The sequence below is a fragment of the Ranitomeya imitator genome, chromosome 3 (genome assembly GCF_032444005.1).
Source record: "Ranitomeya imitator isolate aRanImi1 chromosome 3, aRanImi1.pri, whole genome shotgun sequence".
NCBI lineage: Eukaryota > Metazoa > Chordata > Amphibia > Anura > Dendrobatidae > Ranitomeya > Ranitomeya imitator.
In genome coordinates, this window is record NC_091284.1 from 453,744,993 (window position 1) to 453,770,811 (window position 25,819).

Consider the following 25,819-nt stretch of genomic DNA (forward strand, 5'->3'; position numbering starts at 1 on the left):
CAGAAAAAAAGGAGAAACTAAAGTGGCCAGCTGTACTGTTATGGACCTGGTGGTTAGGAGCACCGGCACGACCTGATAGTTAAACTCACACAGGACAAGCTCTGGGATGTGGGAGCTCTGCTGACCGCAGGTCCTAATCCTATCACAACAACTAGAAATAGCCGTGGAGCGTTCCTGACACTTCCTAGACGCCTCTTCACAGCCTAAGAGCTTGCTAGCCCTAGAGATAGAAAATAAAGCCTACCTTGCCTCAGAGAAATTCCCCAAAGGAAAAGGCAGCCCCCCACATATATTGACTGTGAGTAAAGATGAAAGTCACAAACGCAGAAATGAAACAGGTTTCAGCAAAGGGAGGCCAGACTCACTAAAGAGACAGAGGATAGGAAAGGTATCTTTGCGGTCAGCACAAAAAACTACAAAAAGACCACGCAGAGTGTGCAAAAAGACCTCCGCACCAACTAACGGTGCGGAGATGCCACTCTGCATCCCAGAGCTTCCAGCTAGCAAGACAAAATCATGATAACCAGCTGGACAAGGAAACAATGAACAAATAATAACTATCAGGAACTTAGCTTCTGCTGGAGAAGACAGGTCACCAGAAAGATCCAAGAGCTAACTGAACCAATGCAGGAACATTGACAGCTGGCATGGAGTAACGATCTGAGTGGAGTTAAATAGAGCAGCCAACCAAAGGATAAACCAAGTCACCTGTGTAAGGAACCTCAGAAGCAGCAGCTTCACTCACAGCCACCAGAGGGAGTCCATGGACAGAACCCGCCGAAGTACCACTCACGACCACAGGAGGGAGCTCGACAACAGAATTCACAACACATAATACTAAGTTGAGGACTAAACTAAGTTGAGGACTATGTGGTGCCCACAGTACCGTATGGAGGACTATGTGGCACCCATAATACCGAATGGAGGACTATGTAGTGCCCATAATAACAAATGGAGGACTATGTGGTTCCCCTAATACTGTATTGAGGACAATGTGGTGCCCCTAATACTGAATAGAGAACTATATGGTGCCCAAAATATTGTATGGAGGACTATGTGGTGCCCATAATACTGAATGGAGGACTATGTGATGCCCAAAATACTGTATGGAGGACAATGTGGTGCCCATAATCCTGAATGGAGGACTATGTGGTGCCCAAAATTCTGTATGGAAGACTTTGTGGTGCCCATACTACAGTATAGAGAACTATGTAATGCCCATACTAATGTATGGAGCACTGTGGTGCCCATAATACTGTATGGAGGACTGTGGTGCCCATAATACCGAATGGAGGACTATGTGGTGCCCATAATACTAAATGGAGGACTATGCGATGCCCATAATACTAAGTTGAAGACTAAACTAAGTTGAGGACTATGTGGTGCCCACAGTACCGTATGGAGGACTATGTGGCGCCCATAATACCGAATGGAGGACTATGTGGTGCCCAAAATACTGTATGGAGGACTATGTGGTGCCCATAATACTGTATGGAGGACTATACTGTTCGGTCTAAAATGAAAGGTCTGCAGGTCATTCTGACTGCAGACTTTTGAATCCCCACAGTACATACACTGTGCGCTGTGAGGATTTACCAGTTTCTGAGCTGCTGTAGAATTTACAATAGATATCACTCATGTAATGTAAGAAGTGAAATCTTTGGCATTGTACTATATCTATATTTCTCTGCCGTATCTGTGCATCATGAATTGTGGTATGTGTTTAGGGGCCCACAAAAACCTGGAGTCAGCCCTCCGTGTACACATAGGGTGGTGCGTAAGGGCAGTCTCACACGTCCAGATAATTCCGTTACCGAAAAAAATCGGTAGCGGAATTATCCGTGTCTGTGTGCCCCTACGTTTTTGTGGCACATCAGTGTGGCACACGTGCGGCACATGTGTGCCGCTCGTGTGCCCACTGGGTACCACACGCACCGTGCTGGGTACCACACGTACCAGCATCTGGTGCTGAAGCCGCGATTCATATCTTCCCTGCAGCAGCGTTTGCTGCAGGGAAGATATGAATAATAGTGTTTAAAATAAAGATCTATGTGCCTTCCCCCCCCCCCGCTGTTCTGAAAATACTCACCCGGCTCCCTCGTTGGCTGTCGCTTCTTCCTGTTCTGGCTGCATCTTCTCCTGTATGCGGTCACGTGGGGCCGCCGATTACAGTCATGAATATGCGGCTCCACCCCTATGGGAGGTGGAGCCGCATATTCATTACTGTAAATGAGCGGCCCCACGTGACCGCATACAGGAGAAGATGCGGCCAGGAGAGGAAGCAGCGCCGGCGAGGGAGTGAGCCAGGTGAGTATTTTCAGAACAGTGGGCGGGCGCACAGGGGGTGGGAGGGCGGGGAGCACATAGATCTTTATTTTAAACACACTTATTCATATCTTCTCTACAGCAAACGCTGCTGCAGGGAAGATATGAATCGTGGCTTCAGCACCATGTGTGGGGGACAGCGCTTAATGTAGCGCTGTCTCCTGCACGGCACAAGGACTGCACACGGACAACGTCCGTGTGCGGTACGTGCTTAACACGGACCCATTGACTTTAATGGGTCCGTGTAATACGTGCGCTCCCACGAACACTGACATGTCTCCGTGTTTGGCACACAGAGACACGGTCCGCAAAAAATCAATGACATCTGAACAGATGCATTGATTTTTATGTGTCTACGTGTGTTCGTGGCTCCGGTAAGTGAGGAAACTGTCACCTCACGTACCGGAGCCACTGACGTGTGAAACCGGCCTAACACAGTTTTTTGCTGAGTTTTTGGAGCGGAAACTCCCAAGTTTTTGAAAAGGTATTTGTAATTTTTGGTCTGCAAAAAGACATAAGGCCCAAATCATAAAAGCTTTTACGCGAGTGTTCTGGGTTGAAATTGAATTTGTGGCAAGTGGTGATTTTGTCATTTTTGCTGAGCTCTGACATAATGGGAGAAGCTGGAGTGGGGCACCCGCCGCTTGTCAAATTGATGACGGGTAAGGATGAACGGACCCGAACAGTGTTTGTATCGGACAGTTACTGTCTAGTGCTTTACGCCGGAAACTGACGTTTCCCGGTAGCAAAGAGAGTGGATTTTCCGGTTCAAAAGCCTGGGTCCACATTGTATATAATGAGGTTTGGTTCTGGTTCGGGTACAGGCCTGGTATCTGCACTGAACTGTGGACTAAGGTTTGGTGTGGGTGCCAGAACCCCAACCTGCAGGGGCCGCTCATCCCTAGGCCAGGATCTTACTCCAGGTAATGAGTACCATATGCCAGACCCCGATGGATCAGGAGCCACTCACTCCAGCATGGGCAATGGCAGTCTTGAGGAATCGGGCCCTCAGTGCGAGCACACCCTTATTTTCCCTGAGGAATCGGGCCCTCAGTGTGAGCACACCCTTATTTTACTGATGAATCGGGCCCTCAGTGTGAGCACACCCTTATTTTCCCTGAGTAATCGGGCCCTCAGTGCGAGCACGCCCTTATTTTCCCTGAGTAATTGGGCCCTCAGTGCGAGCACGCCCTTATTTTCCCTGAGTAATCGGGCCCTCAGTGCGAGCACGCCCTTATTTTCCCTGAGTAATCGGGCCCTCAGTGCGAGCACGCCCTTATTTTCCCTGAGGAATCGGGCCCTCAGTGTGAGCACACCCTTATTTTACTGATGAATCGGGCCCTCAGTGTGAGCACACCCTTATTTTCCCTGAGGAATCGGGCCCTCAGTGCGACCACACCCTTATTTTCCCTGAGGAATCGGGCCCTCGGTGCGAGCACGCCCTTATTTTCCCTGAGGAATCGGGCCCTCAGTGCGAGCACGCCCTTATTTTCCCTGAGGAATCGGGCCCTCAGTGTGAGCACACCCTTATTTTCCCTGAGGAATCGGGCCCTCAGTGTGAGCACACCCTTATTTTCCCTGAGGAATCGGGCCCTCAGTGCGACCACACCCTTATTTTCCCTGAGGAATCGGGCCCTCGGTGCGAGCACGCCCTTATTTTCCCTGAGGAATCGGGCCCTCAGTGCGAGCACGCCCTTATTTTCCCTGAGGAATCGGGCCCTCAGTGTGAGCACACCCTTATTTTCCCTGAGGAATCGGGCCCTCAGTGCGACCACACCCTTATTTTCCCTGAGGAATCGGGCCCTCAGTGTGAGCACACCCTTATTTTACTGATGAATCGGGCCCTCAGTGCGAGCACACCCTTAATTTCCCTGAGGAATCGGGCCCTCAGTGTGAGCATGCCCTTATTTTCCTGAAGTATTTTTGCAGCCTTTCGACAGAAAAATGCCTGGTTGGAGCGGAGGCCCTCAGGTTCGGCTTCACAGCAGCAACATGCACTTTTATTGCAGCATTTTTTTAAAGGTTCTTATAAAAGGTAAACAAGTCTTTCAAGTTTTTTTTTTAAAGTTCGGTGTTGCATCACTGCATGAACATGGCAGTATCCCAGTAGGAAGGAGTAGGCACCCATCCTAGAGGATAAATGGAGTAACGTCAGTCACTGGCATGCCTCTTTAAAGGGACACTGTCACCTGAATTTGGAGGGAAAAGTCTTCAGCCATGGAGGCGGGGTTTTTGATTCACCCTTTCCTTGCCCGCTGGCTGCATGCTGGCTGCAATATTGGATTGAAGTTCATTCTCTGTCCTCCGTAGTACATGCCTGCACAAGGTGCAATCTTGCCTTGCGCAGGCGTGTACTATGGAGGAAAGAGAATGAACTTCAATCCAATATTGCAGCCAGCATGCAGCCAGCGGGTAAGGAAAGGGTGAATCAAAAACTCAAAAACCCCGCCTCCACGGCTGAAGACTGTTCCCTCCAAATTCAGGTGACAGTGTCCCTTTAAGGCTTCAGACTATGCTGTAGCTGGAAACCCCCCTTGAACAGGACGTGTCACCCTGGGCTGTGTCCCGATACTGCCCTTTATATCATGTGATGTGCTCGCCATACTGTCCACTTATACTAATAAAGCTCATGTGATTTATGACGTCACGCGTTCGCGTTACACAACTGCTGCGTCACGCTGTGACCTTCACATGGCTGACACTGCAGACGCTAACTGGGCGGAGTTAATCGCACGTCTCTGTGCGTGGGGGCGTGGCTACGTTGTGCGTCAGAAGTGATATAAGCGCCCGGCGCGTCTTCTGACGCAATCACACTGAAAGCGCAGCGGTGAAGGACGTAGAGACACCGAATCCAGACACCGAGCGGTCGCAGCTATGCCTAGAGGGAGTCGCAGCCGCACGTCCCGGATGGCGCCACCGGCCAGGTACCGTGTGCTGCGGGGCAGGGGCAGCACGGCTCGGGGTCTCAGCTGGTGATACGGGGGAGGGAGGACTCCATGTTCGCCGGCTTCTCTGGCGTCACGTGTGCCTGCAGCATGGTCTCCCTTCTGTGCTGGTTACTGAGCCCCGTATGTGTCATCTATTAAAGGGATTTTCCACTACCTTAAAAGCTGTTATTAATGGCGCCAGGGTATTGTAATAAACCAATCCTATGCTCCCCCGCTGGTCTCCGCATGATTGGCTGCAGCCTTCTTCCTGTTCTCTCCAATTTATTCTGCTCACATTAAAGGCGATCTCTCACCCCCTGGGACGCCTTTAACCTATTACTGTGGGCATACAGGTAATAGAATGGTAGAAATCTTGTCACCCGTATTCCTCATAGCTGCGTTGTAGTTGGGGAGAAGTGGAGTTTTACTCTTATGTTCATGATCTCTTCCAGGAATCCTGCCATCATTACCATAGCGCCCGCCATGTAAGTCACACTGACCTGTGAGGGGCAGCTGTGGCGCTATAACCCCGCGCCCTGCACTCGCCCTATTATCCGTACCTTATCTGCCCTTCTGTGGGCGGAGTCTTCCTCCTGGTGAATCGCTGTGCTGTAGCTGTGACTCTTCTGCGCAGAAGCAGGATGAAGACTCCGCCCACAGAAGGGCTAGGGCGAGTGCAGGGCGCGGGATTATAGCGCCACACCTGCACCTCACTGGTCAGTGTGACGTACATGGGTAATGATGGCAGGATTTCTTCCAGACAATGCATGCCCCGCGGCCTGGAAGAGATCGTGAACATAAGAATAAAACTCCATTTCTCCTCATCTTTCTTAGTCCAGGGTCTCCCTTCTTGCAATGCCGCCCTCCTGCTTGCTTCGTGTGGATCATTCAAAAAAGATTACCGCACACTCAAGACTGGTAAGATGCAAAAGGTGTATGCCAATTTTATTGAAGAAAACAAAAAAGAAGTGGTTGCCACATTCATATTCATTTGAAATGGACAAAAACCCGACGTTTCGACCCTCCCGGGTCTTACTCATGGGGTTACTTATAATAAAGCCAGTCCGGGCAGAAGTGTCCCGGGAGCACAGAATCTGGGTGGTGAGGGCCGTTAGACACCTAGTGGGTCTGAAAAGGGTCCCTGGGAGGATTAGCAGCGCATCCCGCGCCTTGCTGCGATGTCCTGGGGGGAGACCCGGAAAGTCTTTCCGGGTCTCCCCCCAGCACATCGCAGCAAGGCGCTGCTAATCCTCCCAGGGACCCTTTTCAGACCCACTAGGTGTCTAACGGCCCTCACCACCCAGATTCTGTGCTCCCGGGACACTTCTGCCCGGACTGGCTTTATTATAAGTAACCCCATGAGTAAGACCCGGGAGGGTCGAAACGTCGGGTTTTTGTCTATTTCAAATGAATATGAATGTGGCAACCACTTCTTTTGTTTTGTTTTCTTCAATAAAATTGGCATACACCTTTTGCATCTTACCAGTCTTGAGTGTGCGGTAATCTTTTTTGAATGATTGACTTGACCTCACGGTCAGTTTACCAGCACCTCCTTGTCCCTGACCTGAGTGCACACCATTTTCCTTGTCTGCTTCGTGTGGATGATGTCTCCCCGGCACCGCACTCCTGCAGTGTGCAGGCGCCGGGAAACGTTAGAGTCCTGTCTCATGTGCACTGCAGTACTTTGTCCTCGACAGGGCAGATAAGTACGCCTGCGCAGGAGCGCAATGCCGGGGAAACTGTGTGTGAATGATGCAAGGAGGAGGACACTGATCATAAGAAGATGGGAGGTGCTGGACCAAGAAGAGCGACACTCATCGGACCGGACCGCCCCCAGGTGAGTGTAAGAAGTTATTTTTCTTCTCTTACAGGTCGGCTTGGGGGCTTATATACAGCATTATAGGATGCATTATAGGATGCTGTATATCAGCCCTGAAAGGCGGTGGCCTCATGTCATATCGGCCAAGCCTTGTGACAGGTTCCTGTTAACCATTCTATTACCTGGATGCCCATAGTAATATCTTAAAAGCATCCCAGAGGGAACCTGTCAAGTGCGATAATGTTACTAACATGTAGCTATAAGGTTAATAACATTGTTGAGGTGCCTGCTAGCAGTCCTCTGTGTGACAGCAGGGAGAAAGTGAACTTCATTTCTCCAGGGAGCCGCCGGCTTTTGGTCATACAGGTGTGCCCAGAGCAACTAGTCGCCGGGGCTCTCAGCAGTACCTGCCTGGTCTGCCCGGCGATGGTCTCCTGCAGCTCAGAGCGGGCATGGACCGCCAGCGATGCTCCTGCTTCCTTGGCCGTAACGTTGACAGAGCAGCTTGTTTTCTGCTCTAAGGCTACGTTCAGACTAGCGTTGTGCGCCGCTGCGTCGGCGACGCACGCAAAAACGCGGCAAAACGCACGCAAAAACGCTGCGTTTTGCGACGCGTGCGTCTTTTTTGCCGAAAATCGGACGCAAGAAAAATGCAACTTGTTGCGTTTTCTTGGTCCGACGCTTGCGGCAAAAAAGACGCATGCGTCGCACAACGCAACAAACAAAAACGCATGCGTCCCCCATGTTAAACATAGGGGCGCATGACGCTTGCGTCGCCGCTGCGTCGCCCGACGCTAACCCAACGCACACTAGCACAACGCTAGTCTGAACGTAGCCTAAGTGCAGGTAGCCGGCTGTCAATGAGCATGAGGTCAGCAGTGACGCCTCATCCACAGAGCAGGAGAGAATTGCTTTGTTGACATGACGTCACAGGAAACGGGAGAATCACCTGCGGAGATCCATATCTGGTAAGGCCCCATAGGGAGAAAAAAGAATCTAGTCTGTAGGCTGGAGGAAATGATCAGACTGATGCTTTTGATTTTGGAAAAAATTTCGTAAACCTTGCATTTTATTAATTGAAATTCCTGGTGTTTACAGGCAGGTGAGTCTAGTGGGTGGTCCTATTCAGTGTGACAATCTTCCCTGTATGATTATGGTTGCAGACATAGTTGTCAATTACTGAGGACCGCCCACCAGACTCATACTTACACAACTGTCAGTCACTGAGTAGGACCACCCACTGGACTCGTACATACACAGCTGTCGGTCACTGAGTACGACAGATCGGACTACATGTACAATGCAATAGGGTCCCTTTAAAGGGAATCTGTCACCCCAAAAATGACCTATAAACTAAGGCCACCGGCATCAGGCGCTTATCTACAGCATTCTGTAATGCTGTAGATAAGCCCCCGATGTATCCTGAAAGATAAGAAAAACAGGTTATATTATACTCACCCAGAGGCGGTCCCGCTGCGGTCCGGTCCGATGAGCGTCCAGGTCCGGTCCGGTGCCTCCCATCTTCATACGATTACATCCTCTTCCTGCCGCGGCTCCGGCGCAGGCGTACTTTGTCCTGTTGAGGGCAGAGCAAAGTACTGCAGTGCGCGGGCATCGGACCTCGCTGACCTTTCCCTGCACCTGCGCACTGCAGTACTTTGCTCTGCCCTCAACAGAACAGACAAAGTACGCCTGCGCCGGAGCCGCGGCAACATGAGGACATCATCACATGAGATAGGAGGCGCTGGACCGCGACGCCCATCGGACCCAGACCGCAACTGTGTGAGTATAATATGACCTGTTTTTCTTATCTTTCAGGATACATCAGGGGCTTATCTAAAGCATTCCAGAATGCTGTAGATAAGTGCCTGATGCCGGTCGGCTTAGTTTATAGGCCATTTTAGGGGTGACAGGTTCCCTTTGAGTATTTCTCAGAATCTCGATTAATCATGTATACACAGGAATCACTGAGTTCCGAGCCCATTTCAGTGGAGTGGTGATTGCTCCCGTGATTGGTCACCTTATTCCAAGTCTGTGGGGACTACTGAGGTGACTGGATATTAAATGTGCCATCGGTGACAGACCAATAGCCCTCTGACATCAGGGTGGATCAGGTCGCAGATATTGATGGTTTCCCTTTCTGTGTGGCTATAAGGCTGTGTGCACATGTTGTGGTTTTTGCTGTGGATCTGCAGTGGTTTTGACGCTGCGGATCCGCAGCAGTTTTCTATGCGGTGTGCAGTACCATGTAACCCTATGGAAAACAAAAACCGCTGTGCACACGCTGCGGAAAAAGCCGCACGGAAACGCTGCGGAAAAAAAGAAGTAGCATGTCACTTCTTTCTGCGGATTCCGTAGCGGTTTTCAACCTGCACCAATAGGAAAGTACAGTTGAAAACCCGCAGTGGAATCCGCAGAGGAATCCGCAGAGATTTTGCACTGCGGTTTTTCCAAATCCGCTGCGGAAAAATCCGTGGCAAAATCCGCAACGTGTGCACATACCCTAATTGTCAGTGACTTCGGCCGCTGTATTCATGCTTCTAACTAAAGCAGCAGAAACTGTTGTCATCTTCAGTGACCAGTATTTATCATTGTAGCACTAGTGGTGTTGAACTACAGATCCCAGCTTTACCTGGCTTCTTGGTGTTCTGGGTTGTGCAGTTCATCAGTCTGTAATCAGACACCCGTGTCCGTTGTCTTTTGTCCTTTGGATGTTGCCTGTTGCTGCTCACACCCTGGGCCAGGGGTCCCCAACTCCAGGTCTCGAGGGCCGCCAACAGTGCAGGTTTTCAGGATTTCCTTAGTATTGCACAGAGGTTGGAATCATCACCTGTGCAGATGATCACATTACCACCGATGCAATACTAAAGAAATCCTGAAAACCTGCACTGTTGGCGGCCCTCGAGACCTGGAGTTGGGGACCCCTGCCCTGGGCCATTGTGGATGAAGGAGCGGATGGCAGAAGTTGATGGTGAGAAGCTACTGGCCTGTACCTGATGTATCACATCCAAGGGGCAGATAAATGGAGGAGGGGTATACATTTCCGTAGCTCCTTCCTTTCACTTACCACTTAAGATCTGCACTTAGGGCCCACACTTACCAAATCTTTATGGCATATCCTGTGACATGTCATGGTTGTTCAGGTTGGGGATACCCCTCTGATGACTAAGGCAATAGTACCCTGGTTATACATGTGTACGATTTAGACTGAATGGCATGCAGTGACATTAATCGCAACTGCTTCCAATTCCAATGGAGAGAAAGCTCAAAAAATCCAAAGAAGGGCTTGTGTTTGCTTAGAGGTCGCCGTCTTCCTCGGTTTCCAGCACCGGTCCTCTTCTCTCTCACGTGACTTCTGTTCCCACTCACCAGATCATACTGGGCTCTGTGAGCCAGAAATCTCTTTTTCGGTTGTAAGGCTATGAAGTGATATGAAAAGGCTCCATACACCTACACTGTAACGGCGACATCCGGCTCATACACAAATCCCAGTGTGATCTGGCGAGTCGGAATAGAAGTCCTGTAAGTGAGAAGAGGCCCGCAGCAGCACTGGAAACCTGTGAAGACTGTGCTCTGGGTGTACATTAACACACTTACACTACATATACACTTACACTGGCTTAGGCAATAACAAGTTTTGTGCAAGTGCTTCTTAATTTCCCCTTATTCTTGAAGCATGTGCAGACATGAGAGCAGTGGCTGTGTATTACGCAAGTCAGTGTCGGATACCCATCAATCCCCTCTACATAGGTAACATGTATTGCAGCCTGCTGATGTGGCCATATTGGATCCTTTTTATACACAGCGCTTACAAAACACCTTTAGGTCACTTTCCCGCATAACATGAACACTGCTTTTTTTATACAGAAAATCTGCTGAATGTAACTGTTTAAGCAAAAGGGATGTTATTTCATGAAAACTCACTCCCCTGTGCCTTTAAAGCTGCTGTTGAACTCTCCATTTTTGGGTGCATTTTTGGCCTCTGTAGGGAGCCTGAAACATGAAGAAAAAAAGAACTGTTGCATTTTTAAAGAAGCACTCCAGTCAGTTTTTGTCCTCCCAGTGAATTGCAATAATCATATTATATAGCCCTGTGTACTTACAATTGCTCATTTTGCCCTTCTACCCAGCTAATTCTTCTTTTCTCTGCTCTATTTAGAAACATCAAGTCTCTTGTCTCTGCAGAAGTTATTCCTCTTGAACACCTTATCCAGTTGCTCCTCCCTCCCCTCTGTCATGGACTTTCGTAGTGACTGATCAGTCTTAGGCTACTTTCACACTTGCGTCGGTATGCGGCTGTCGCAAACCGTCGGCGTGACGTACCGACGGACGTTGTGCAAATTCGGCATAACGTGGGCAGCGGATGCAGTTTTTCAACGCACGAAAAAACGTTACATTGAACTTTTTTTGTGACGATGGTCAGCCAAAACACGACGCATCCAGTGCACGATGGACGCGATGTATGGCCATACGTCGCGATCTGTCGGCATACAAGTCTATGGGAAAAAAACGCATCCTGCAGGCACATTTGCAGGATGCGTTTTTTTCCCAAAAAGACGCATTGCGACGGAGACCACACGACGCAAGTGTTAAAGAGGCCTTACAGGCAAAATTGACTTCTGGTTTCTGCATAGAGTTTAGAAGGGGATTCAGCTAGTTAGTTATTAAAGGGAATCTGTCAGCAGGTTTTTCTCATCTGAGAGCAGCATGGTATGAGCAAAGAGAGCCTGAATCCAACAATGTATCACTTAGATTACCTGGTGCAGTAGTTCTGACACAATCGAGCTTTTAGATTTAGAATGAAGCAGAGCTGAGAAAGTTAGCCCCGCCCACTCCAGGTTTTCTGTGTGCAAAGTCCATAGACAGTGAGGTGCTTAGTTGCTGCAGTGTTAATCTTTCACAGTTGGTAAAGAACTGACAAGTGACTCTTCCCTGAATTCTGTATTTCAGCCTCTATCGCCTCCTTCAGATTACATAGCAAAAACCTGCTGACAGATTCCTTTTAATCAAATTAATGTCATAAACCTAATGGAAAACAGAAGAATTAGCTGGGTAGAAGGGCAAAATGAGCAATTGTCAGTACACCGTGCCGTATAATGATTGCAATATATTAAGAGGATAGAAGTTCGATGGGAGTGCTTCTTTAAAGAGGGTTGTTCACTACTATAACACTGATAACCTATTCTTGTGGATAGGTCATCAATGTCTGATTGGTGGGGGTGCAGCATGCGGCACCCCCACCGATCAGCTGTTCTATGTGCTGGCGGCTCCATCTGCTAATAGTGGCCACAGCTGAGTAATGCCCATTCACCCCCTATTCATATCAATAGGACATGGATGTGCAGTACCCGTCCGTGGTCATTATCAGTAGGCGGAGCAGAGCTGAACCCTGGCGTTTACTGCTCTAGGCAACATGTTACAAAAAGTCTTCCAATTTGCACAAAAAAAAGAGGAAAACTCATCAAAAAATGCAATAGTCGCAACAGATTACTCTTATGTATTTTGGTGTGGATGTCTGCAGATAAAATGCAGTGGGAAAAGAAGCAACGTTTTTGCACATGGGAACATTAAACAAATATAGCACAAAGAGTTTTCAGAGAACCTCCAAAAATTAAAAAAAAAAAAAAAAAGACAGCGATGCTTACCTGCCCAGGCCCCCAAACAAATGCACTATCAGGATGCAGTGGACCCATGTGGTTAAGATGGAGGCAACACTGGTGCAGAAATACCGATGAGGCAACCACTTACAGCCTACCAGTCCCAATGGGGGGTGGTTCCTTGGTATATAAATGCACAATAGACTTGTATGTGGCGCTGTTCACACAATGGAGATGCACAGCATCCAGGCTAACAGCCTAGTAGTGACACCCTTCTATTAGATCAGGCGGGCTGCCCAGCGCTATCCAAATGCACCCCATGTGAATGAGCACCACCGTTTACAAGGCCAAATGGGCCCAACTGCACCCTGAATAATAAAGTGCAAAAAGCACATAAAAAATGTGAGGTATTCGTTGATATTTTGAACAAAATACGCAAGCTCGTAACCCTCGCCATTGGGATTGGTAGGCTGTGAGTGGTTGTCTCATCGGTATTGCTGCGCCGGTGTTTCCACCATCTTAACTACACAGGTCCGCTGCATTTGTTTGGAGGCCTGAGCAGGAAAGCACATGGGAACATGGCCTGACAACCTGTCTGTTTGACCAGGGGATTTTTCTTTTTTCCGTGTTCGTTTTTCGCTCCCCTCCTTCCCAGAGCCATAACTTTTTTATTTTTCCATCAATTTGGCCATGTGAGGGCTTATTTTTTGCGGGACAAGTTGTACTTTTGAACGACATCATTGGTTTTAGCATGTCGTGTACTAGAAAACGGGAAACAAACTCCAAGTGCGGTGAAATTGCAAAAAAAGTGCAATCCCACATTGGTTTTTTGTTTGGCTTTTTTGCTAGGTTCACTAAATGCTAAAACTGACCTGCCATTATGATTCTCCAGGTCAGTACGAGTTCATAGACACCTAACATGACTAGGTTATTTTTTATCTAAAAAAAATTCCAAACTTTGCTAAAAAAAAAAAAAAATTGCGCCATTTTCCGATACTCGTAGCGTCTCCATTTTTCGTGATCTGGGGTCGGTTGAGGGCTTATTTTTTGCGTGCCGAGATGACGTTTTTAATGATAGCATTTTGGTGCAGATACGTTCTTTTGATCGCCCGTTATTGCATTTTAATGCAATGTCGCGGCGACCAAAAAAACGTAATTCTGGCGTTTCGAATTTTTTTCCCGCTACGCTGTTTAGCGATCAGGTTAATACTTTTTTTTAATTGATAGATCGGGCGATTCTGAGCACGGCGATACCAAATATGCGTAGATTTGATTTTTTTTTTTATTGATTTGTTTTGATTGGGGCGAAAGGGGGGTGACTTAAACTTTTATGTTTTTTTTATTTTTTTCACATTTTTTTAAACTTTTTTTTTAAACTTTTGCCATGCTTCAATAGCCTCCATGGGAGGCTAGAAGCAGGCACAACCCGATCGGCTCTGCTACATAGCAGCGATCTGCTGATCGCTGCTATGTAGCAGAAATGGAGGTGTGCTGTGAGCGCCGACCACAGGGTGGCGCTCACAGCCACCGGTCATCAGTAACCATAGAGGTCTCAAGGACCTCTATGGTTACAATATACAAGCATCGCCGACCCCCGATCATCTGACGGGGGTCGGGGATGACGTCATTTCCGGCCGCCCGGCCGGAAGCGGTAGTTAAATGCCGCTGTCTGCGTTTGACAGCGGCATTTAACTAGTTAATAGGTGCGGGCAGATCGCGATTCTGCCCGCGCCTATTACGGGTACATGTCAGCTGTTCAAAACAGCTGACATGTCCCGGCTTTGATGCGGGCTCACCGCGGAGCCCTGCATCAAAGCAGGGGAGCCGGCATCGGACGGTATAGTACGTCCGATGCCGGTAAGGGTTAAAAAAAATAAAAATGTCTTTGGTATGAGGCAACTCAGGGTACACACTCCGCTTGTTACATCTAGCTATAAACTGGATAGCTGCTTGTTTGTTGTGTGAAGTCTCTATTGACCTCCATGACCTTTATACCAGCCATGGAGCACACCCAAACTATTGTTTGTGTAGCTTAGACGTCATGTACACTCGATTTGTACCAAGTATGGAAGTTATCTCCTATCCATAAAATCTGGGACACCTTCCTAATTGCTGGGACTAAACTTTAAGAAGAATAAGTGCAGTTATTGCCATTATTTGTACAAAATCTGTGACATTTTGGTGAGATTTCTGCAATAAATACATGTGAAACTGCAGTAAAGAAACAATACAGTCAGAAGTTGCCCACATTCGTTAGATGTTTGGTAAGGTTTCAAATGCTTGCTTTGTTTCTCAGCCGGGCACCTGTGATGAGGCCTCCTCCGCCACCTGCAGCACGTCCTCTTGCCCCTGTGGCACCTGCTGCTTCTGCACTCGGACCGGCGGCAGCACCTAGACAGCCAGGCCTGATGGCACAAATGGCAACCACAGCGGCTGGAGTAGCAGTTGGTTCTGCGGTTGGTCACACCATAGGACATGCCATGACTGGTGGCTTTGGTGGCGGAAACAATTCTGAGCCTGCGAGGGCAGACATCACCTACCAGGTAATGCTTGTAAACTGCCTTGGGACTTTGGTGGGATTTTGTATTTTAAAGTGCATGTTAAAGTTAGACTTTATATAATATATTAATAAACCGAAAGTTTGCTTAGACTCACTTCACACTAGCAGTTTGTGCTCAGGTTTTTTATTCCATTATAGTAATATAAAAAGTCCAGTTTCGTGGTATCACAAGGGCTCTTCAAAAGAGACATGGCTCCAAAAAACAGCCCTGCCAAATCTGCTCCTGAAGCCAAAGGACCTCTTCCCCTCTAGACCCTGAAGTGCGCTCAATGCAGGTAGCATCCCCATGTTTGGCATTGTGGTAATGGGGAGAGCCCACCTACAAGTTACTGGGCGTGTGTGTCTCCTGAAAGCACAAGCTGGGCACTAAGCTGGCATATCTGCAATTCTCATTCAGCAATATCCACTGCTTGATTATTTCTGGGAAAACACTGATGGAGTCTTAGTAGTCCCAACAGGCGTAGAGGATTCCCAGAGTGGTGTGATTTTCAACTTGGGATCGCTTTTGGTTTTTTTTTGATGATCTGCCACCTCTGAGGCTCTGCTCATGGTGCCTGCAAACGAATCAAGCCAACCTTGCATTTCAAAAGTCAAATGGCACTATGTTGTCTTTTTCACGCCATGCAGTGTGCCCAAACAGTAGTGTATGACCACATATGGGGTGTTGCCGTGTGCTCTTCAGATTTTGGGGCCATTTTCTCCCATTACCCCTTCTGAAAAAAAAAAAAGTACTTATAACATCATTTTAGGAGAAAAAAAAGTGTTTTTGGTTTTTTACGGCCCAATGTTCTAAAATTCAGTGATCTGGTGCTGTGGTATAAAAATTAAGTTTGAAAATTGGCAATTTTTCGATATTTTCATCAAATTTCAGATATTTTCATAAACTCCAAACATTTACCACGAAGTACGAAGTGTCATGAAAACAATATTCTCTATTGTTGGGATCGGAAGAAAGTTTCCAAAGTTACCACGTGACGTGACTCATGTCTTGGTCACGGATGCCAAAGTTGGCTCGGTCATTCGGGGTTAACAATTATCGTACCCGACATTAGCTTTTTGCTTGATCATTGCATCTTTACCGGTCTGTTTAGACAGGCCCAATAATCAGGGTCTAGTCCTAGGAACGCTCATTTCCCAACTATCTGCAGATCTAATTGGACCCCTAACTACAATATCAGCCACATCAATTTTTAATATCTTGTGAAAAGGGGGAGAGAAATCTAATGCTTATGATGTTTTAACCCTGTCTATGCCAGACTCTGATAAGTCATTGGTAGTGAAAGGGATAATTATGCTGTTGCCTGTCTGGTTTGCCAGGATTTGTCCGGTTTTAGAAAAACTATCTCTTGGCTGTTGTTTGTTTGAAAAACCAACTGTGCTTTAATCAACCACCCCAGGTCCAGCTCAGTCTCCGCTTCTGCTTTATGTACCTTTTTTTTTATTGCAGTGCAGATGTCATGTCGACAGCACTGCGGACAGTAATTAAGTTCAGCAGCTGTACACAACAAGCTCACAGCCGCTCTCCGTGATTAGCTGCAGTGCTGTCGGTGTGATGACTGCTCTACAGACACTGGAAGCACCAGTGGAGAACACGATTTAAAACACTGCGCTAGGAGATAGTTTTCCCAAAACTTGAAAACCTTTTAACATGACAGCAAACACTTGCATTCTAAAATGGGGTTATACAACACGGAAAATCCCTTGATGTTTTTGTCCAACTTAGTAGCCATCTTTAACCGTGCTTTTATTTTCTAGGAGCCTGTCGCGCCCCAGCCAGCGTACCAGCAGCAGCAGCAGCAGTCTCAGTACTCTCCTTGCCAGTATGAGCTTAAGCAGTTCTTGGAGTGTGCTCAGAACCAGGGTGACCTGAAGCTGTGTGAGGGCTTCTCGGAGGTGCTCAAACAATGCCGCTTTGCAAATGGTAAGACTTAGCAGAACAAAATACAAGCTCTGTTCACACCTGTGTTGGTCACTTTTTCTGGTTTGCTCTAGGAACAAAGAAAAACTTAGAAGTGATCCGAACCTAATTATACATTCATAAAGCATTACATTATTGGGTGGCAAGAGCACCTAGTATACGACTTCATTTTCCAGTGAGTGAGGATATTTGGGAAGATCTTTGTGATGGGAGCCTGGACGGCCAGTGTCAGACAACCACTCAAAAATGACTGGTATATAGCATACAGAAATTTACATATAAAGCCCAAACTTTCTCCATCGGAAGTACAAAGGAGGAGCCCAGAGCGCGCACACTAGGTTAAAGGGTTGTACACCAAAAAAGAGCATGGACCGCACCTCTAAAAATTCATACGTTCATCTAATGCTGCTAGGCAACTGAACATGAGGTTCTCAGTTTAGCAATCCGATCAGACTGTATGAAGCCCACTGCCACGTCACGGCAAACCTCGTAGTGGGTCCTAACGGAGCGGAGCCGTGCGGCAATCACGGCCGCAGCAACAATGCACCAGCATGCTGCAAGACTGAGTCCCCACGACTCCAGACCGCACCGCCCCACCAGCACAAAATCACAGCAACAATGGCCGCCACACAGCACCAGCACCAAATGAAAGGAGCATTGAAACTCACCTTCCTCAACTGAGAGCAAAAATAGGCTAGACCCGTTTCTTTGCAGCCTCCTGCTAATTTAACCCTCCGTCACATACAATATTCGGACTAACGAGTTCACATACAATGTGCCTGTCAGGCGCCTGCTGGAAAAATACCTATAATATCTAATGTTTGCAATTTCAGAGCTCTAAAAGTGATCAGTGACCTTCATAGGGATGTAATAAAAGGGACTACACATAATCAGTTGCAAAAAAAAACATTTACTTAACATAAAACTAACAACTATGAAATACAAACTTTTCAAAACTCCCGCCAAATAGTCCCCAGTTCGACTCTCTCAAAAAAATGTACAAAGAAAATTTTTGAACAAACTTAATTTTAAGATACCTTAAGTACTATTAAAAACATATTCAATCAGAAGTAGATGCTGAGGTTTCCCCAGAAAAGTCACACTTGCAGAGCAAATAGCAAGAATTACACACCATTTTTGCATGTGTCAGGCAAATTGCTTTATGACATTTGAGACATTCATAATTTGAAAGCCTTCTGGTTCCGCTTTCCGTTTGGCAGGTGGTGCATCTCCTTCTTTTGTGAGGTGGTGCAGATGGTGACTTTTCACCATCATCTTCTGGGCGGAACCTTTTGAGCTGAACTTGAAGGCGAGAGGGGATACCGATTGTTTTCACGCTTCTCCTGCGTAGCTCTCCAAGTACTAGTTCATGGGCCAATTTTTTCAGATACAATCGTCTACGGAGTGGTTCAAGCTTGTTTTCAAGATAAATTACTTGTGAATTTATACCACCCAAATTCAACATAGCAAAAAATATGACCATTGGCCAGCGTTTGATGTTTCTGCTGACGTTGAAAGTGGAGCACATCTGATCTGCTGTATCCACACCCCCTTTGGTGGCATTGTAAAATGTAATTATCTCCGGTTTTTTTTCTGCCCCAGTCCCAGGATCGATGGCAGCATCATCATGACGTGTTGATAGAAGAAGTACGATTTTTTTGGCATGTGGTACATAGGAAACTAAAGCCTTTCCATTATGGAATGCAAACATACTGCTGTACTGTTGTCTCTCTTTCACACTTACAAACTGTGGCGGCAATTCCCTTTTGTTTTTTCTTACAGTTCCCACATATGACAGCTTCTGAATTTTCAGATAATCAATCAGATCACAACTTGTAAACCACTTTCCTCTCCTAAATCTTCATTCAGTGTGAGGTCTCTATCATCTAACAGCATGTTTGTTACTTCCTCAACATCAAGTTGTTTGGATAAATTGTACATTTTCCTCTCCATTTCAGCAGATAATCTGAAGCAAGAGAAGGAATATGTTAGGGAACTACTGTATATGCCTGAGCAGCACACTTTCTTTTATAAAATCTCCCTTATTTCTATGAAATATCCTCACATTGTGTGCTATACATTCATAAAACAAGCTAAATAAACTATTGTGATGAATAAAAACATAAAATACCAACCTTACTGAATGTGACGTATTCACATACAATGAGCCTGAGAGATCTGTGCAGCTATATCCTCTCCCCTGAAGCTCTGAAATCCAACTTTGATATCACGTTTCACAGACCTTCAAGAGACAGGAGACTACCTGGAGGGAGGGGGTTTCCTCACAATCTGGTGAGGAAGGAGAAATGAAAGTAAAAGAGAAGCGCCTGTCAGATCAGTTGTATGTGACGGAGGGTTAAAATCACCTGTGCCAAATGGGAAGAGTGCTGGTCCAAGAAAGAGGAAAGAACATATTATACACCAAAAAAGACATGGACTGCACCTCCAAAAATTCATACGTTGATCTAATGCTGCTAGGCAAAATATATAAAAGGCTGTTCTAATGTTTTATCTTCATCACCTCACTGCCCCAGGCTTCCTACTTTGCTCCTGAATATTGACAGTTCAGTCCAGTGGCATGGTCGCATTGCAGATCCAAACCGTGCGCTGTCTCAGGTTCCTAAATTACAGCATGAGGGATGGCCATTAGCCCAGCCATTTGATCTTAAATGGAATCTGTCACCCCATTTTATGCCTATAAGCTAAAGGTACCTTCACACTGAACAATTTTCCAACGAGAATGACAATGATCTGTGACGTTGCAGCGTCCTGGATAGCGATCTCGTTGTGTTTGACACACGGCAGCGATCAGGATCCTGCTGTGACATCGCTGGTCGTTGCTGAAAGTCCGGAACTTTATTTGGTCGTCAGGTCGGCGTGATTCGTCATGTTTGACAGCAAAAGCAACGATGCCTGCAATGGTTTTCAATGGAGCGAACAACCAGTGAGAACGATAAGTACGTCACTGGATCGCTCCTGCATCGCTCAGCTGTTGCCGGTGTTTGACGTCTCTATAGCGACCTAAACAGCGACGCTGCAGCGATCGGCTCGTTGTCTATATCGCTGCAGCGTCGCTAAATGTGACGGTACCTTTAGGCCACCGGCGTCAGGGGCTTATCTACAGCATTCTGTAATGCTGTAGATAAGCCCCCGATGTATCCTAAAAGATGAGAAAGAGGTTAGATTATACTCACCCAGGGGCGGTCCCGGTCCGGTCCGATGAGTGCCGCGGTCCAGCGCCTCCTATCTTCATGCGATGACGTCCACTTCCTTCCTGTTGCAGCTCTTGCGCAGCCGTAATTCTCTGCCCTGTTGATGGCAGAGTAAAGTACTGCAGTGCGCAGGCCCTGGGAAAGGTCAGAGAGGCCCGGCGCCCTGCAGTGCCTTTGCTCTGCCCTCTACAGGGCAGACAGAGTACGCCTGCGCTGGAGACGCAGAGTGAAGACAAGAAGAGGACGTCATCGTAAGAAGATGGGAGACCCCGGACCGGACCGTGATACCCATCGGACCGAACCGCATCGGGAATGCCCCTGGGTGAGTATAATCTAACTTGTTTTTCTTATCTTTCAGGATACATCGGGGGCTTATCTACAGCATTACAGAATGCTGTCGATAAGCCCCTGATGCCGGTGGCCTTAGTTTATAGGCCTAAAATGGGATGACAGATTCCCTTTAATAAACTATTAATGTGGGCATACAGGTTATAGAATGATGAATACCTGTATGCCTCATATCAGATGCCTTGCTGTGGATAAATCATCTTTTATCTCTTTATATCAATGACCTCTTCCAGGATATGGGGAGGAGGGTGCCTGTAAAGATAACTCTGCCTCCAGTGCTTATTTTACGTGAAGTGGGCGATACCACTGTGATGTGTAATGGCTGCTTTCTGCTCTGATCTCACTGCAGAGCTGTGTGTATTATAAATAACACACATGCAGGTTCCTCTCAGCTTTCACCTCATAGGCAGAGTTCCAATATTACAATACAACAGAGCTCAGAGAGCTTAAAAAAATGTGTTTGTAAGGATACAAATTTCCTTTCTGCTGTTCTGTGTTAGTGACTTGTCTCGCACTAGTAACTCCCCTAAATGTGAAGTAAGCTCTAGAGGCAGAGTTATCTTCCAGGCAGCATCCTCCCGAGAGCCTGTAAGAGGTCAGTTACATATAAGAAATACATGGCTTTCTCTGGAATCAGATTGCAGATATCAAGGTACCCCTTTATTCCGCTTCCTATCACCTACATGCCCATATAGACGGCTTAGGAGGGTTGAGCCTACTGACAGATTCTGTGCCATGCTTGTCTACAGAATGTGTATGGTATTGCATTTTTTCCCGTCTCCCATGACAGCACACCTGAGAGGGATCCGCCCAGTCGGGACAGGAAACCTACTGAAATAAAAGGGCGGTACCTCTCCCTCGCTTCAGTTGGGTTTCCTGTCCTGATGGGAACCCTTGTGCTGGAATCACGGCGGTATTTTATTTTTTGATTGTTGATTGAAGATCCACTTACCCACTCCCGTCCCAGTACTGGAAGCGCAGGCAGGACGCCTGTATACCGGCCTTCGGGATGCTGGTAGCGCCGTCCGCAGATCCTCCGGGCTCTTGTGCAGGTGTCGGTCCAGCGCAGTCCGGACTCTGGGGGCCATTCTGCATCTTCCGGGCGCGCGGCTGGCGTTCAGTGCAAGGCACGCTGGGAATGGGCGTGCCTGCGTGACGTCAGAGAGGCGCACCGGATCCAAGATGGCGGCGCCCATGGAAAGAAACGCCGGTAATGTTATACACTTCCCGGCGGTGTACAGGAGGGGGAGAGGAGCAAAATGGTTACCGGAAGAGGCGGGGAGCACTGTGGAAGACCCCTTATTAGGGGGATGGCTGCACAGAACGTCGCTCATCTTCATACAAGATTCCAGAGATGGAGGATCATATGGAGCAGCAGCAGCAGTTATAGCAGCAGCAAGAGCCCTTATCAGGTGATGCACCGGCTCACCAACGTGCTAAGAAGAATAGCCGCTCGAGTGGAAGGAGTGGCAATCATCCTAGTAGGACATCTTAAGACTCTTCAGCCTCCAGGAGGAACGTTCCCCGTGCTCCTAGTCCGCCTCGGAATCCGGTACCCTTTATGGTCAGCGGATGGTGAGTGATCTACATGAATGTCACCCTGGTGGTAATGGGCTACATTTTCTGTTTACTTGGCAGGCGCCGAGGAAGGCTAGCTCCAAGTCAAGGAATAAGGAATGTGCCCTCTGTAGAGTTCCGTTGGCAGTCCTGTGGCAGAAAAGTCTTTGTGTAGATTGTATCCAAAAGACTATCCAGGAAGAGACCCCTGACTTTGCCTATAGTCTTAGAGCAATAATTAGAGCAGAAGTACAAGGCTCTGTAAAAGCATCCCTTAAGAAAAAAGGTAGTAAAAACCCAGAACCAATTTCGGTTTCCGAGGTTTCTCTTTCTGACGAGGAATGTCAGGAGGAACCATTATCTCCCTGCTCCTCTTCCTCTAAATCCTCTGGCTCCTCTTCCGATAGTGATGTTGGAGGCTGTCCGTGCTTTCTAACCGAGAACACGGACAAACTAGTAAAAACCGTTAGAGCTTCAATGGGCCTAAAAGATGAGAAAGCGGCCAAGTCCCTGGAGGACATAATGTTTGGGGGTCTAGAGGAGAAGAGATAGCGCACCTTTCCAGTTAATCTCAGGGTAAAGGCCCTTATAGAAAAGGAATGGAGGAAGCCGGAGAAATCGGGTAATCTACCCTCGGCTTCTAAAAGACGTTACCCCTTTGAGGAGAAAGATTCGGAAACATGGGATAAAGTTCCGAAAATAGATGGTGCGGTAGCTAGATCGTCTAAAAAGTTATCCCTTCCCTTAGAAGACTCTGGTGTGTTAAGGGATCCCTTGGATAAAAAAGCGGATGCATTCCTAAGGCACACCTGGGAAGCGGACCGCAGGGGGTTAAAACCAGCAATCGCAGGGACCTGTGTCTCTCGCTCCCTTATCGTCTGGCTGCAGCAGATAGAAGAGCAACTGAAATCTAAAGCCCCAAGGGATGAAATTTTAACAAATGTAACTTTGGCTAAAGGAGCAGCTGCCTTTATAGCAGATTCTTCGGCAGAATCCGTAAGGCTGGCGGCTAGAGCGGCAAGTTTATCCAACGCGGTTAGACGTGCTCTCTGGTTGAAGGGGTGCCCGGGCGATTTACCTTCAAAAAATAGACTTTGTTCTATACCATGTGATGGCCATTTCCTCTTTGGTCAAAAATTAGAAGATATTTTGGAGAAAGCAGGAGATAGGGAAAAGGGATTTCCTCGCTTTCCTGTGGACTTCAGAAGGCCTTATTTTCGGAGGGGCAAATTTAGTAGGGGCCGCCCCCCGGGGAACAGAAGGAATTGGGATTCCAGAGACAGGAAGGGATCTGGATATATGTTTAAAGGTCCCTCTACATCGGCAAAAAAGCCCTCCGCCAGGCCGGAGGTGGGGGGAAGGCTTTCATCTTTATTTCCCAGCCTGGGTAGACATCTCCCCTAGTCATTGGACTCTGAAAGTCATCAAAGACGGCCTAAAAATAGATTTTGTTTTTCCACCGCGACAAACTTTTGTTTTAACGCCCCAAAGAAAAACCCCGGAGGAGCAGCTAGCCTTGGAAGCAGAGGTATTGGAACAGGGAGGTCCCGGGGGAAGAGCTGGGAAAAGGTTTTTACTCCCCTCTTTTTTTTAATACGAAAACCGGACGGGTCACTGAGAACCATTGTCAATTTAAAAAATCTAAACCAGTCAGTAGTAAACTGCTCCTTCAAAATGGAGTCTGTGAATTCAGCAATAAAACTCTTGTTCCCAGGTTGCTTCATGGCAGCCATAGACTTAAAGGACGCCTACTACCACGTCCCAATACATCGGGACTATCAAAAATTCCTAAGGGTAGCAGTTTATGTCCAATGTTGTCTCAGGCACTATCAATACGCTGCCCTCCCATTCGGCCTGTCTATAGCGCCAAGAATATTCACCAAGCTGATGTCAGAGGTCATGTCCTTCCTCCGCTCTCAGAACGTGGTTATAGTTCCGTATCTGGACGACTTCCTTATAATAGGGAACTCAGCAGCACATTGCCGGGGACAAATAAATGAAGTAGGGCGTTAAACTAGAAGAAGAGGGGACGGGAAGAAAAACATTACTCGAACAAAGAAGACCCAGGAAAACATACTCAGAAGGGAGGTAAGAACATTTCTAAAACAATCCACAGCAAGGAGATTGGAACAAAACAAAATCCTCTAAACTGCATGCTCGCAAACGCCAGAAGCCTGACAAACAAGATGGAAGAACTAGAAGCAGAAATATCTACAGGTAACTTTGACATAGTGGGAATAACCGAGACATGGTTAGATGAAACCTATGACTGGGCAGTTAACTTACAGGGTTACAGTCTGTTTAGAAAGGATCGTAAAAATCGGAGAGGAGGAGGGGTTTGTCTCTATGTAAAGTCTTGTCTAAAGTCCACTTTAAGGGAGGATATTAGCGAAGGGAATGAGGATGTCGAGTCCATATGGGTCGAAATTCATGGAGGGAAAAATGGTAACAAAATTCTCATTGGGGTCTGTTACAAACCCCCAAATATAACAGAAATGGAAAGTCTACTTCTAAAGCAGATAGATGAAGCTGCAACCCATAATGAGGTCCTGGTTATGGGGGACTTTAACTACCCGGATATTAACTGGGATACAGAAACCTGTGAAACCCATAAAGGCAACAGGTTTCTGCTAATAACCAAGAAAAATTATCTTTCACAATTGGTGCAGAATCCAACCAGAGGAGCAGCACTTTTAGACCTAATACTATCTAATAGACCTGACAGAATAACAAATCTGCAGGTGGTCGGGCATCTAGGAAATAGCGACCACAATATTGTACAGTTTCACCGGTCTTTCACTAGGGGGACTTGTCAGGGAGTCACAAAAACACTGAACTTTAGGAAGGCAAAGTTTGACCAGCTTAGAGATGCCCTTAATCTGGTAGACTGGGACAATATCCTCAGAAATAAGAATACAGATAATAAATGGGAAATGTTTAAGAACATCCTAAATAGGCAGTGTAAGCGGTTTATACCTTGTGGGAATAAAAGGACTAGAAATAGGAAAAACCCAATGTGGCTAAACAAAGAAGTAAGACAGGCAATTAACAGTAAAAAGAAAGCATTTGCACTACTAAAGCAGGATGGCACCATTGAAGCTCTAAAAATAGGGAGAAGAATACTTTATCTAAACTAATTAAAGCTGCCAAAAAGGAAACAGAGAAGCACATTGCTAAGGAGAGTAAAACTAATCCCAACTTCAACTATATCAATAGTAAAAGAATAAAAACTGAAAATGTAGGCCCCTTAAAAAATAGTGAGGAAAGAATGGTTGTAGATGACGAGGAAAAAGCTAACATATTAAACACCTTCTTCTCCACGGTATTCACGGTGGAAAATGAAATGCTAGGTGAAAGCCCAAGAAACAATGAAAACCCTATATTAAGGGTCACCAATCTAACCCAAGAAGAGGTGCGAAACCGGCTAAATAAGATTAAAATAGATAAATCTCCGGGTCCGGATGGCATACACCCACGAGTACTAAGAGAACTAAGTAATGTAATAGATAAACCATTATTTCTTATTTTTAGGGACTCTATAGCGACGGGGTCTGTT

At 47.0% G+C, this 25,819-nt stretch overlaps 1 protein-coding gene across 3 annotated transcripts in view; it reads left to right on the forward strand.

The window, feature by feature from the left end:
- Positions 1 to 5,091: 5,091 nt before the first annotated feature.
- The window catches only part of CHCHD2 (coiled-coil-helix-coiled-coil-helix domain containing 2), a 29,573-nt gene continuing 8,845 nt past the window's right edge, over positions 5,092 to 25,819 (forward strand). Inside the window, exons 1-3 of one of the 3 annotated variants that reach the window (XM_069757398.1) lie at positions 5,092 to 5,249; positions 14,965 to 15,211; positions 16,984 to 17,149. In XM_069757398.1, coding sequence (XP_069613499.1) covers positions 5,200 to 5,249; positions 14,965 to 15,211; positions 16,984 to 17,149 — 463 coding nt within the window. In that variant the 5' untranslated portion in view covers positions 5,092 to 5,199. Of the gene's footprint in view, positions 5,250 to 6,953; positions 7,090 to 14,964; positions 15,212 to 16,983; positions 17,161 to 25,819 lie in introns of those variants that run through there. The other 2 variants (XM_069757397.1, XM_069757396.1) reach the window with 2 other exon arrangements.